This window comes from Mesitornis unicolor, unplaced genomic scaffold, assembly GCF_000695765.1.
Source record: "Mesitornis unicolor isolate BGI_N332 unplaced genomic scaffold, ASM69576v1 scaffold52078, whole genome shotgun sequence".
NCBI lineage: Eukaryota > Metazoa > Chordata > Aves > Mesitornithiformes > Mesitornithidae > Mesitornis > Mesitornis unicolor.
This window is the reverse complement of record NW_010200825.1, coordinates 1-14,955: the sequence shown is the minus strand read 5'-3', so window position 1 is coordinate 14,955 and position 14,955 is coordinate 1. Positions and strand designations below refer to the sequence as shown.

General features: G+C 40.9%; 1 protein-coding gene across 1 annotated transcript in view; it reads right to left on the bottom strand.

The window, feature by feature from the left end:
- The window catches only part of CSRNP3 (cysteine-serine-rich nuclear protein 3), a 24,587-nt gene extending 15,825 nt beyond the window's left edge, over positions 1-8,762 (bottom strand). Inside the window, exon 1 of the mRNA XM_010189852.1 lies at positions 8,615-8,762. Coding sequence (XP_010188154.1) covers positions 8,615-8,762 — 148 coding nt within the window. The remainder of the gene's footprint in view (positions 1-8,614) is intronic.
- Positions 8,763-14,955: the final 6,193 nt, after the last annotated feature.

Genomic DNA, 14,955 nt, shown 5'->3' with positions numbered 1-14,955 from the left:
GATCTTCCTGCTGGCCCCTGCACAGGGGGTGAGCCGTTCATCTGCCAACCCCTCCCACCCACAGGGACCCACCTAGCGAGGAAGTCCCCAGCCCAGAGAGCGTAGGGGGAAGACACCGGTGGGTGCCACCTGCACCCAGCACCCCCAGCCACTGCCTCCTCCCACCGCTGGTATAAAGTTCTGCAGCTGCTTCTGGTGCCCCTTCCTTCTCCACCTTAAGCTGTATTTTCTGCTCTCTCCCTTAAGAATAACTCATATTTATCTATTTGTGAATGTGTGAAAAATCAAAGACACAAACCCCCCCAACTCTTTCCACACATGAAAAATTCAGTTTTTATTGTAAGTATTCATAATGTATTTCTTATGTCTTGGTAACAGATGTCATCATAGGCCCATCCAACTCTCAAATCCCAAGAAAAGTAATTTTCCAAAGAGGAAAATCCATGTTTACACTAACAGTCCAGTGTATCTTCATGAGAAACATCTAAGTCTCATTTGCATATGAATAAATTATAATTGATGAAATAGGCAAGCAACAGTAATGCTGTGCTGGCAGACTGAAACTAAGCTTTCCTGAACTGCTCTCACACACGTAAAACACACCATACAGCTGCGCTTTTCATTTGCCTTTCAACACTCATCTTGCGCTCTGGGCAGCAGAGCTACAGCCGTGTGAAACCAGTGGCAGACAGACCGTTTCCCTCTGTGTGTTCAGCGAGCAAAGCAGCATCCAGAACCCCCACCTGGGAGGGGATCCCAGTGGAGCCGTATTGCTCTATGAAATGCAAAGCCTGCTTCCTTTTTTACAAAATCCTGAAAGGAAAATCATCTTAAGTCCACCCTGTTTTTCAAACATTTTTGACTGAGGAAGCTGGTAGTTCTTTGATTTCAAAACATAAATAAACTCAGTTCTGGCTGAACTCCAAGACATAAGCACATTCTTCTGCTGCCTCAGCTATTCTCCTGATATCAAACACACATTAAAATAAATGTGAACCATATGGCTACCCAGCAAATTACCAGCACTCTCGCATCAATGAGGGCATGGCAATTCATTGTCACCAGCGCAGAAGTATCTTAGGCACCTGAAAATTTCAAAACACTGGAAAAAATGTGTATGAAGCAGCCTTTTGGATTAAAGCTCTATCTTAAACCAGAGGAAATGCTGCTTTTCTTATACTCTACTACCCATTTGTCCATTTTTTACATACTCTTAGTGCCATATAAAGCACTACAGTAAGACAGATTAACGCCATTCTCCAGCTGCTCCACGACTTTCCTGTGCAGTTTCATCAAGTCTAACACCAGAGAAGAGCAAAGCCAAACCTATCACGGTAGTCCAGGTCAGAACAACACTTACAAAAGCCAGCTTGCTTCCCAATTTTTATGGGAGTAAATTAATAGTGGAAATGAGACAGGACAGGGACAACGCTGTGAGCATTTCACTGCTTCATCCTTCTGGTAACTTCCTCTCTGGTCAAGGCAATACTAAATTCAGCTCACAGGAAGGGCTCGATGGGAACGCTTGCCTAATGCTACATTTATTTGTGTCACACTTGAAAAGGTTTTTCAGAAATACTTATAGCTTATAGACAAGTTTAACATGAATAGGAGAGGTTTTTAATTCATACTTCAAACATTTTACTTCGCTGTGAGAGTTTTGTCTAAAATCTCACAGAAATACTAAATTTTTGGGATGCATGCTAAAATGTGGAATTTTACTGCTAAAATGACAGTGAGAGGTTTACTTCTCAGCACCCTCTCTCTAGAATGCTGCTCTGAGACATTCATCACAGCAGTCCAGTTTCTCCATTCTGCAAATACAACCAGCCTGCAGGGAGAAGTGAGGACAGGTAACTGCTCTTGCCTCACCAGTCACTCCAAATGCCAGCTGCGGCTTTGCAGATGATTATTTCTGACCTCGGCCCCAGCTTCAAACAGTATGAGGAAGAAAGTCGCTACCACAGATCCCTGCAGGAACATCCATGCATAACGGCTGTATTTGCTGAACTCTCCTAAGACCTTACAGGCAATCCTTTGTCACATCTTACTGGTGACTTCTGTGAGCAGCCATTTGATACAAACACCACCACCCATTTAGCTGGCCCTGACTTTGTATTTGCAAACATATTTTGTGTATCTGTCACGAAAATCTTCAACAAAATAAATGTTTTGATGTTATCTAAGACAACAAAAATATAATGGAAGCAAAAACTGTCCCTCTGTTTGTAAAGTATAGGAAATGCACTAATTTATAGAAGAGGACTTTTCCAAAACAGAATTAGTTGCACAAATCGTTCTAAAAACCAGTGGGAGCCTACCTCCCAGCCTGTCTTTACATTTTTTAAAAACTCCCTCTACAGTAGTCATTATTCCAGATGACAGCAGGCAAGATCCTGCCACAGCATACCCTGCCCTGCCATTCTCTCTGAGTATCTGAGCAAAGACACTGCAATACCTTTCACTGACTTTCTTTGCATTTTGATTTTTACAACCCAGATCAGACGACTTACGTGAAAATCACAAATCTCTCAACCTGTTTGCACTTCATAATGTGAGTCAACAAATAACAAGAACTTATTCCTCATTAACAAGGAAATTCCAAGCCTGGTTGCAGGCAATATGAGTAATTGCAACATACCACAAAAAAAGAATGCCTGCGTTCAGCTACACCTTTTAAGTGTTTTCCCACAATAAGCCAGTATCACCACCTTAACTCATTTGGATTTCTATTGTTAACCAGCTTAAGCTCAAAGCTCAGGTAATGCCTTATGCTACTGACCTCACACCAAATAAATCTTTATCCTTCACATAAAGATTATTTAAGAGAAGCTACGCCTTCCTAAGGATTTCAAAAGATTTGATACCTTCTTCCAAGTTCTGCATGGCCATATAGATGAGGCAATCTCAGTATGTCAGTGACTCTAGAATATTCAAAACAGTATCACAGAATCACAGAATCACAGACCGTTAGGGATTGGAAGGGACCTCAAAAGCTCATCCAGTCCAATCCCCCTGCCGGAGCAGGAACACACAGATGAGGTTACACAGTACTTCTGAGCCACGTGGCAAGAAGTGCAGCGGGGATGTATTTGTACTTTCAAATTCCTTGTTACCTTTAACGTTAAAATCAGAGCATTTAGAGACCCAAGGGTTTTCTCAGAACCCCTACTGACCAGCCACATTCATAATGAACCTAAGGCATCTAATACTCTTAAGGACAGTACCCTAATTAGCAGAATGACAGGACCGATGATTACAGCTGACTGCAGGACAACCTTGCTAATGACAGTGATAATGTAAATGGCAAGATACAGATGGTGGATATCAACAAGACTGCAACGGTTCTGCCTTCTGCTGATCACCTGGTCAGATGAGTTGGTGCTGGAGCCTTCACCTGCCTCTGCAGTTGAAGAAGAAAAGCCTCTGCAATAAAGGCCTTACTCCAAAAGTGTCAGCTACACTACACTGGAGTTGAAATGGCAGAGGAAAGCAGCAGCTCCTCAAAATATGTTTCTCTTAGGAGATGCACCTGTGATTAATGTGGCATGGGGAGTTTTTACCAGCACCAAAGTGCAAAAGACAGGACCCTATGAGGCCTTCCCTTCTTTCAATTTATGAGGTCTTCCTTTCTTTCAATTGCGTGCAATTCTGCAACTTACATTTATTTAGGGGTGGGTACCTCCACAAGGCAAGAATACCCCACACCTGAAGTGTGGAACCCAGCACACACGATCGTAGGAACTGTCAGGATGTCGTGCTGACATCCTCAACGGCAATTGCAAAGGCAACTTGCTGTGGAGCTGATGAAACACAGCAGCAGAGTGCCGGAGCTCAACAGGGCAATTGGAAGGAGCTGAAATGGCGTTGGGTGTGCTCCTGCCCTGTATTCCATGTACCTCTAAGGAAAAAAATATTCTAAGTCCTGACTAATACTGTATATGCATGCTTGCACCGCTACCTGAAGATGAACATCCCTCTTTCCAACATGGAGGAGGGGCCACGAAATGGGACAGGACGTGGAACAGTTACTAATACGCTTTGGCATCCATTAAGGCAGATCTGCGGCATTTGCTGAACCAAAGTGAAATGACCTCAATAGACTGAGAAAAGGAAGTAAAAAATGTGGTAGGGATTATATCTGCCAGTGGTAATGAAGACACTCCATCACCATTTGATAGAAGGTTTTAAAATGTGCAGATGTATATACGCACATACCTGACCAAGAAAATACCACATTTATTTATTTTTTGGTTATGAACAGTAGTCTATGCTTTATGGACTGTGATTTCATTTCCTGACTCAGAAAAAGATGTCTATAACTTAGGCAAGGGATTTAGTTTGGGGTTTGTGAGGTTTTTTTGCTGTTTTGTCACTGTCTTGACTTATTTAAATGGAAATATTGTTAAAGAAACTCTGTACGTAACCCCGTGTAATAGTCATAACAGATAGCACTTAGGAACACCTCAGTCATGTATTTCTGCCATCACACTACAGCATTAATTGCTGAGATCGAAGCTCTCTTTGGTGGTTCTGCCCCACCTGAGTACTCCACACCAGCTGTGTCTCACTTAGCTGGCAGGTTAAACTGACCTTGAGGCTAATGGAGCAGGATCGCCGAAAGGTTCTTGTTTATCTGACCGTATACTTACTGTTTCAAGGCTTGTGTAAATACCGAGATGCATCAGCTATTCTAGATAGATGTATACACAAACTTCTGCTTGCTGTCAGGACAATTAGAAAGGAAAAATGAGACTTAGAGGGCCATGTTAGGCTTTTTTTAAAAAGCTCAGTTAAAGAATTAATGTATAGATCTCAGTGTTGACTACAGGTTACCCACAACCTGCACATTTCCAGTCAGTAAATGAGTCTATACTGAACTTGATACTTATTTATATGACAACAGACCTGAAGGAAGACAGCACACAGGATCTGTCAGTGTCTAACAAAAGAGACAAGAAAATGGTTCAAAGTGTCAGGACACGGCTTAGGAAGATAACCTCCACCCAGGGGGTACTCGGGCATGTAAGGAAGGCAAGGAATCTGGCCAGTCTTTCTTCTGCACTGACTCATTCCAGTCTGTTTACTGAAAAAATCTCACAGAACTCTTCCTTTCCATAGGCCCTTAAAAGCACGGATTCAAATATTCAACACAGGAAAGCTCTTATCTTTTATTTTGGGAGATAAATGTGCTTAAAGAATGAACACCTTTCAATGTACGCTGTTAACAGTTGCATTACTGTACAACACATCTGCATGAAACTTTCAAGCAAGCATGACTTAGATCTGTAAGACACATGCATTCATGAAGTACGAACACTGACAACTTCCACACATTCTGCTTTAACAAGACAAGGCCAAGTAGCTCAGTAGGATCAATTCATTTTTTATCACTTCCTAGAACTCAAAATAGGCTTTTTTCAAATAGTACTGTTTTAAAAATCTAGACGTTTAAAAAAAAATAAAAATAGAAGCACATACAAAGAAAAGTGATCCTGGCCTGTAGTGCATTCAACATCACACAGACACAACTGATGTCAACCAACTGATAGAAACCAAAATGAAAACAAAGCCTGTGTGTATAAAAAAATCACCAATTTTCCATTTAAAACACCTTCCAGAATCAAAGCACAGGAAGACTCAAGGAAATGTGAGAAGAATAAAACTAAATAAAATCCAATCTCAACAAAACCTCTGTTTTTTCTAGAGTTATCGAGTTAAAAACATCTTTCAGCATCTGCCTTTACTTCTTTGCATTTATTTTAAATATAAACATGATTCATTTTTCCTGTGAACACATTAAATTTTACTATCATACACCCTCACTAAGACTCACCCTTTTAGTGCAGAGGTGCTCTTATGTATAGCAGATGTGCCTAAGGCAGAGTGGTTCTTCTAACAGTGCTCAACAGGTAGATGTTGATTGCATAAACATGTAAGTAAATTACATACTTTAATATTAAGAAAGAAGAAGGAGGTGAAAAATCTCACTTGCAGCATTTTAACAATAAATTAAGAAAATCTGACTTTCCAATGAGGTGCAACATGAAGTGTCCTTAGTAAACTTACAAAATAACGATGTACACTAGAATAGAGTCTGGGTGCAAGATGCAAATAATAAGACAGGGATAAAGTCACCTTTCCATTCTATACTTCATCTGAGCATCAACATCCTCTATTTTCTTACCAATAAAAAATTACCACCTTTATTGTGAGATATGTCAGTCTGATTCGTGTTGGGAAAAAACAATGTTGAGGTCATGAAAAACAATGTTGAGATCATGAGGAAGGAGTGACCAGTGACCTTCGGGGTTATCTTGTTTGTCTTTACAAGAAAACCAGATGGGGAGGAAGTGAAACACAATGTAAAGAGTTGCTTAAGAACTTTTTTCAGAAATCGGTAACACCGGTCCTGCTGTTTTTTAAAAAAAACAAAACCAAGAAGTAATTGAATCTGCGCAAGAAGATAAGGACGACCACCAACAGAAGATACTGCACAAGTGCAAATAGGAGGAAAACTAATTATAATATGAAGCGGGGATAGGTTATGCATATGTATAGGCATATTGAGAAATTTAATTAATATGTATTAGTTAAAGAAATATAAACCCGGAAAAAGAATTGTACAGTGTGCGCAGGCAGAGCGCAGACTCCACACGCACCCAGCGCTGTTTGCTTGCATTTACTCTTTTAATAAATTATAACCTTTAATTACAAAATTCTATTTGAGATTGAATCATCTATCACATTTATCAAACTCCTGCAAGTACACTGCATCACAGTAAGAGCAAAGTAGAACATTACACTGAAAGAGGCCACGTTCCAGTGGCATAGAAACCAGTTTCCAAAAGTCTATTCCTTGAGGACCTTGAGATTTGCCTATTCAAATGTGACACCAATGTTCAATTCTTTTCTTCCTTGTATACTTATATTTTCTTCCTAATAGAATACTGGGATTATTCTGTACTGATGTATTGGAATTCAGGCTGCTGCATCTATGTTAAAGACAGTATTTTTTTAAAAGTGCAAACAATTCACTCTATTTCTGTTTTGTCAAATGATATCTGTATATATGTATTTTTTAAAAAGTAACATACTATTTCTATATACGTGTATGTGTGAGTGAGCACACAAATAAACATTTATTAATCTGACCACAAATATCTCAGTTATATGGATCATTAATCATAACACTGAAACGCTGTAGTTTCCCTTAGGGATTTTATTAAAAAACTAAATTACTTATTGTGTCAACTACAATCAAAGCTTATTGTTACATACATGTATTACAACTTCCAAGTTTTTCCCCTGAATTACGAGCCTTCTTTGTATGATCTGTGTATTCCCAATAAAATTGCTGTCTTGTATGTGGGTGGCAATGACTGTTTGATGTAAAAGCACTGCTTTCAGTCTATGATGAATAATCATCCAAGTCCTTAAACAGATGCAGAAGTTAAAAGATCAGCACACACATGATATTATCACCAAACCATTTCTTAATATTACCAAAGGGATCTACTGGGTCACTTACTCTTTTGTGGCATTTCAATAAAATAGGTCCCCGACTAGTCCTGCATCTTAAATATAACGTAACACATCAAGCTTGCTACATGTAAACCCATTTGAAAAGTTGTGCCTGTGTAACCCTTTGCACAGGAGTGTTTCATACCAGAGCAAAGAGGGTTTGGACCCTCATGTCCAAACCCGAGCTCAAACTGCACAGTGGCATTTGGCAGACGAATCAATACAAGAACATTCATACCATATGCTACAAACACAATTTCTAGGCACAACCTAAACCACAGTTACAAGGATCCCATTGTGTATGGGCACTGATGAGGAGCCTCACTTACTCTTTGGTCCACAATGTTAAGAAAACAGCTTTACAGCCACTAGCTCCAGTGGGGAGATCTATACACAACAGAGTTGAAGGAGGAGAACCCCTGCTTTTGACAACATACAGTTCACTATTAAAACAGTATGGCCACCTAAACAAATAGCATAAAACTACCATAAATCCATTCTTCCGAGATATATCTGCTGCACACATAGTCTTGTTAACCAAGTTCTTATGTGCACAAAAAAACACTGCCTAGTACAGAGATACTCTCCCCTACATGAAGAATAGAAAGCATTGCAATAATGTGTTCCATTCATAATTTCAAACAAAAGAAAGCTCATTATTATTTTCTTTGGAAAAGAAATACCACCAATCACCAGCATCACCAATACAATACTGCAGATAGCTGGCAACTGCACTACACTTATCTAAGGAAAGCAAACAAACTTATCTAAAGCACCTCCCCTGTGGTAATTGTTTGAAATACCTTAAGCACAATTCCCAACATTAACTACAAACAACGACATAATTTGAATAGCAAATAGGTAGGGGCTTCCAAGTGACTTCAAATATTTGACAAATAGTTTTACATCGTTAACAAGACAGCAAAAGGGTGCAAGACTGCTAAGTCGTTCTGAGCAAGTCACAAACTGAACACCGCTAAGAGTCCATCGTTCAAACATCTGTTAAAAACATCAAGTCTATCTAACCATAAAATTAATTGTATTTTGAGGATCAGGAAGAATTCTGTAGACACACAACTTCAGTACTCACGGGTAAAATGATTAGAAGTGGACGGATTGACACTATCACCACTGTCAGCGCTTTCACTGCTGGAAATGTCATCATCTGATTCCCGCACAGAGGAACAAGGTGAGGAGCCATCAACTTCTTCAAACTTCCTCTTTAAAATTCCACTCATCGCTGCAATGCTGTCACATGCACCTGTAACGGGAACAGAGGCAATGAGGCACTGAAACCTCCAACTGCAGAATACGCAGTCATCATCTGCAAAGTCATTTTTACTCAGAAGTACCAGTAAGTTGCCACTTCTGGTCTTGAAAAAACATTTGGTATGAGATTAGATACAATTAATTAGAAGACAGTGAAGCCATAAGAAAGAATGAAAGAAAGACAGAAGTGTTGAGTCATACTCTAAGTTGACATGTATGGAGATGGTTATTTTGCTAGAATAACGTGTAACACTGCTTTCAGGGAAAAGTCTTCCCATTTCAATGTCAATAGCATTGCTGATTCCTAGGTTATGTTGTGAAATTTTGAACAAGGGAAAAATGGGAGTTTCTTTTTAAACACCCTCACTCGGTTCCTCCCTTGGCTGTCACAGGAGGAAGAAATGTTCACAATCAAGGATGAAATTCAGTGAGAAAAAGTAATTTCGAACACTACAGTTTCCATTTTCAAATATATGTGATCTAATCAGTGGTCTCATCACCCCTATAAGAAATACATCTGATAATTCCAATGTTACAGAAAGATAAAAGACAAAGAAGTCACAAAGACCATATACCAATTCAGTGCTCAATAAATACCTGGAATTCAGAAATTCCCCACTCCAGTCAGAGACACCAATTGCCTCCCAAACTCTCTCCTTCCCACATTAAGAAATAATATACTAATATTATTTAATATTAATTTAATATACTCCTAAGGCTGAGCAGAAGATTATAAAGCCAAGCATTCAAGCAGAATTTTAGCAGCAGAGGTGGAAACACAACACGAATTGCACATAATTGAGGAGAAAGTGTACCCTTAACTACCTCAGGAGAGATCAAGGACAGCTGGAGCTGCTCAGAGGACACACAGCTGCCACCATGCCGCCCACAGCGCTGCAGAGGCAGCAGTGCTGACACTTACGCAGCCAAAAAGCTTGCCTAGGATTGATGACATGCTAGACTTGCCGAGTAGGACACACAAGCTAGTGCTATGGACCTACCACAGGGTTCTGCCAAACTCCACTGGAAAAAAAAACAAACAACAACAACAAAAAAACCACAAAACAAAAACCCCAACCCACCAAGCTGCATTGCTCAGTGAACCAGAACTTTTTAAATCCCTGAAGCTACCTTTAAGCCTCATTAATTCCAAGCCAGCTGCATTCTGCTCCATCCAGGAAGTTGGACTAGATAACCTCCAGAGCCCCCTTCCAGCCAACACTGCTATGGTTATATGCTTAAAGAAAAAGGTCTGTCACGAAGCTAACATATGCTGGGTGTACAACGACCACACTGTTTAACAATTAGCACATTTCAGAGTTTTGGCCCAGGTCACCTTGCACTCTCCTGGATAACGCAGGATGAAGCGACTGCCAGAACCATTTCCAGCAGGCAGGCTGGAGGAGGGCACCCAGATTTTGGCAAAATGCTGACAGTTTAGCTACTGTGGACAAGAATGGTACCCTGCCACTTGGCAGCAGAAGCCAGCGAATGCTGTCCTTAGCCTGCATCTTTGTTATGTTCTCACCCTGTAAGCACTTCAGCAGACTCTCTGATATCTTTGCTCACACATGGTCTAGTACCAAGCAGTTTCAGTACCTCCCCTATGTATCTCACAGCTCCCTTCAAGACTCAAAACCAGTTTCCTTCCTGGAAAAAACAAAGCAACAGACAGTGTGAAGGGATTTGCAACCAACTTTTGGCCTGCTATGAAGCTAGAACAGGGTAAGAGGGGGCATAGGAAGCTGAAAGCTACCAAAACCAACCAGACAAACAAGACGGGCTCATCAGGTTAGAGTCTGTAGGACTAATTCAAAATCAAAATTCAGCAAACACTGAAATCTGTCTACAGGAAACCCTGGGACTGAGGTGCCAAGAATTTGGTTTTATCCCAGTGCAACAGAAAGTCAGTTGTAACGACCTGGTTTGTTCTGCTGACAAAGAATTTACACTGTCTGTGAGCACAGACAGGAGCGAGTTACGGGCAGGTTTAAACTTACCTTTGTAAGTCAAAACTAGAAACCACGGATACATTATACAACATTTTTTATGATATTACTTAATTGCAAGGACTAGAACAGAAGTTTTATAATAATGGAGCTCATTCACCTCTTAGGAAGCAAAGGCTCTGAGAAGCACATACATGATTGCACCTGTCTCCAGCAGTAGTCAGTATTTAATGCTTCAGAGGAAAGCAGTAAGATGAGAAATCCAGCCACAACCACTGCAGATACATGGCTCTGCTTCCTCATCCTTGCAGTTAATTTCCCCTAAGCGTAAGGCTGAAATGTTGCTATATGACAGCCTCTTATAAATTCATTTGACTTGCTCTCCTGAGGCAACAAGTTCCATATTAGTTTACTGGGGAAAAAAAACCTTCAACAAAACACATCTCACAAAACCATAGCCACGGATCCTTCAAAATCACAGCAGTTTCAGTCTTTATATTTTGGACAGTAAACAGCAGCAGAAGCACGCCAGTGTCTAGCAGCATGCTTTGCTCCACACATACAGGTCCTCCCCACAAAGTGGAAATAGCTGAAGAGAAGCCACTGAGGTCTTCTTGCTGTTTTATAGTGCTACATCCATTTCAATTGCCAATAGTGGTGATATACAAGGGAGGTGCTGGAGATGCAAATGAAACTGCAGCACTGAGCTACCCATCCCAAAACTGAGGAGTGTGCCCCACTGCTGCAGTTGCTGGAAAGCACTCGGTGTTTAACTGCCTACGCTCTCCATCTCACAGCTGCGCAACCCTTGCCAGCCAGCCTCTGGGGAAGTCCTCAAAGCAGCACAGCCTCTTGCTGACACTACTCCACTTTTAATGTGGTAACTAAAGTGTTCACCAGTCAGAACAAAGGAAAAGAAAGAGAGCAAAAAACCGTGCAGGTCTGAAAACACTTGTGCACTCAATCACTGCTCAAGCAGATTCTTCTTATGAGTTAATGACTCCCAGAACAAGAGATGGGATCCCATCACAAAGAACCCAGCTTTTGAGAGTAACGTACAGGGAGCACTGGTGCCTGATACAGCCATCTTGGGTCTGCTCTGGGAACTGGTGCCAGATTCCCCAGGGCTAGAAAACAAAAGCAGGGGATGCGATGTGCAGTCTCGACAGGTACACGTTGGCATGCAACACAATACAGTCACCAGCAGTCCCAGTTACACCTGTTCATTCTGCTCCCTTCAAGAGCACAGGGACACAGAAGTGACCAATTCCTGTCTGTTGACTGAGAAACAGCTGCTTTCAATGGAGAAACCAGGACCTTATAAATGACTCCTGTGCCCTTGTCTTCGACTGGTCCTCAAATCAAAAGTTCTTCACAGTTCCCCTAGCATAAAGGCCACTTCTGCACACACCCAGATGTTACAGAGGTTTGTGATGCCTGTTTAACTTCATGTCTTTCAGGTCTCCTTGGCAGCCTGAAACCTGGTGTTCTTCCAAGCAAGGTGTCCAGAACAAAAGGAAAATGGAGTATCAGTGCAGAGCATGTTGAGAAGGAAAAGGGATGGAAAGGTTGGGCCAGGGCCAGGCCCAAACCCATGAGTGATTGTTCATGTACCTGATGGCTAGTTAATACAACACTTGGTATGCTACCTGTGCACGGTCTCTTTGGACTATGAATCTTGGAATTACTTTCTATACAGTCAAACGGTCTCACCTAAGCAAAGGACCAGGGTGCTGTCTGCTAAGCTACAGCTCAGAGGCAGCAATTACTGAACAGCTTCAGCTCTCCAGTGTCCTGGTGTGTTCCTTAGCTGTTAAACTAACGTGTAAATTTCAGAAAACCCATTCAGCAGCAGATCTTTACAAAAAAGATCTTTAAGAGGAAGAGTGACCAATGCTCTGCTCTTGAAAAGGAAGGTTTATGCGCCTGCCTTAAGAAGTGGGCTCTGGACTGTGACTGTGGAGCACAGGGAGCTTCAATACCAAAGAGCTGAGCTGTGGTCCCATACTGAAGGGTAACCACTCGGACACTGGGTATTAAAACACTGAACTCTCAAGCATCTAACCTCTAATTGCCTTGCTTCTTATTTCATTATTCATTAGCACTGGAACAGGCTGCCCAGAGAGGTTGTGGAGCCTCCTTCTCTGGAGACATTCAAAACCCGCCTGGACGCCTTCCTGTGTAACCTCATCTGGGTGTTCCTGCTCCGGCAGGGGGATTGGACTGGATGAGCTTTTGAGGTCCCTTCCAATCCCTAACGTTCTGTGATTCTGTGATTCTGTGATTAAAGGGACGTAACTTAGGGACTAATCCTGAAACCATGCTCAGAAGTAAAAGACCTGCAGTACACAATGATCACAGCCTATCGTTACTAGATACACCAAAAAAAAAGTATTTCTGCTCAAAGAGAGTCATTGGAAGGACAGGATATTTTACAGCCATCTCGACACTGCTGGGGAACACACACTCCTCCCTTACAGTGTGTTACTGGACCTTTGCATGAGTAAATGGGCTCTGCTGGCACTGTAATTTTGCCTTGTCTTCCAGCACAATGGGATTCTGATCAATTCTAAAACACTTTAAAAGCAAATGTTTGAAAAACAAAGTAGATGTATTAAATAATGGGATCTCTAGGGGAATGACAGCTTGGCCTTTTCCTTTTCAAAATTCTTTTTCTAAACATTGATCCTTATCCCCTTCAATAAAAAAGCAATTGGATTCCTTTAATTTATCTTCTGGCCACCTTAAAATCAACTAATCTCTCTTAACACCCTTAAGTATATCTTTAAAACATTAAGTTTGCATATCACAGCTAACATAGTGTCAAGATTACAATTTAAATATTTAGTAAGACCTCCCCTATGAGGAAATGTACCTTATACTACACAATGCTTGCTTTAACTGAGAAAGCTTTAACACTTAGAATTAGAGTTACACAGTATTTAGTTGTAGCCTATATGCTTTCTTTCAAAAATATTTCCAGGCATTATGACTTCGAATGCAGAGGAAGTGAAGTGTAAGTGTCAACAATGAGACTGCCAAAGGGATGGTCAAAAGAAATGGCTACAACGATTTAAATGGCTAAATAAATACAGGCTAAAAGTCAAGTCAAGGGTAAAGATACAAATTCATACTGCCTCTGGCAGGAATCAATTATGCTGGCTACTCTGACCTCTGAATAAGTTCTTCTGGAAAGGGGAACATGAGGAGCTTGCTCTTATTCCCTCTCTTTCAGCCCATTTTCTCCTATCTCCTTTGCATGTTTCATACATACCTACATGTATGTTTAAACTTGGCAAAAATATTCAAAAAGTGAAAAGAGACAAACTAGTTTATCTACGTTAAAAATAATAATTAAAAACAAATCTTGCTACTACAATGGTTGAAAAGCACTCTCACTCCTAAGAACTCTAAGAAAAGACTTGAAATTTTTAGTGGAGACAACTCTTAAATATCACAGATGTGCCTAAACACATGAAAATTTGCCTAAATTATTCAGGGTTTGAGAATGACAAGGACTGAATAACAGCACAGTGGAAAAGAGGTAAAACTGGAGAGAGAAAGACAGATGAGAAGGGACTGAAGGCTTAAGTAAGAGATTATAAAAAACACCTTTCTACAGAAGTTGGACTCTGGTCCAAAACCAGTGAGGTTAAAGTATCCTTCACTATTTAAGAGAAATACAAATGAAATAGCAAAGCCATGTGCTGCCACGATCACTGGAGACCAGTTATAAAGAAGGTAAACAAAGCAGGCATAAAGAACTATGGGTGTTCTCAAAGTTGAGCGCTGTCATGCAGCGAGTATTCATCTGTGCTGTGTATGTGAACACACAGCTAAGGACTGCCCTCAGCTGAGCTCGCTGTGCACAAGCCAGCCCAATCAGCAGAAGGAGATCAGCTGCGCTCACATACCCAGCTTCTCAGCAGAACTGAGCTGTGAAGCAGAATGCTGCCCTAACACAGTCAGACCATTTGCAGTACCCTTGTGAAATGTATTCTTAGCTTCAACAGGCAGCTCGAAGTGTAAATACACATTGTTTTGGATATCAAAATAAAGACACAGTAAAGGGTGATGTGATTGCAAAAATTATGCTGTTTGCCAATTATTCATTGCTTAGCTCTGCAAATGTTGCTGCTCTACTGACACAGGTTTTCTTTTGTCACACACTGGTAGAATTTAATTCACAGAATCACAGAATGTTAAGGATTGG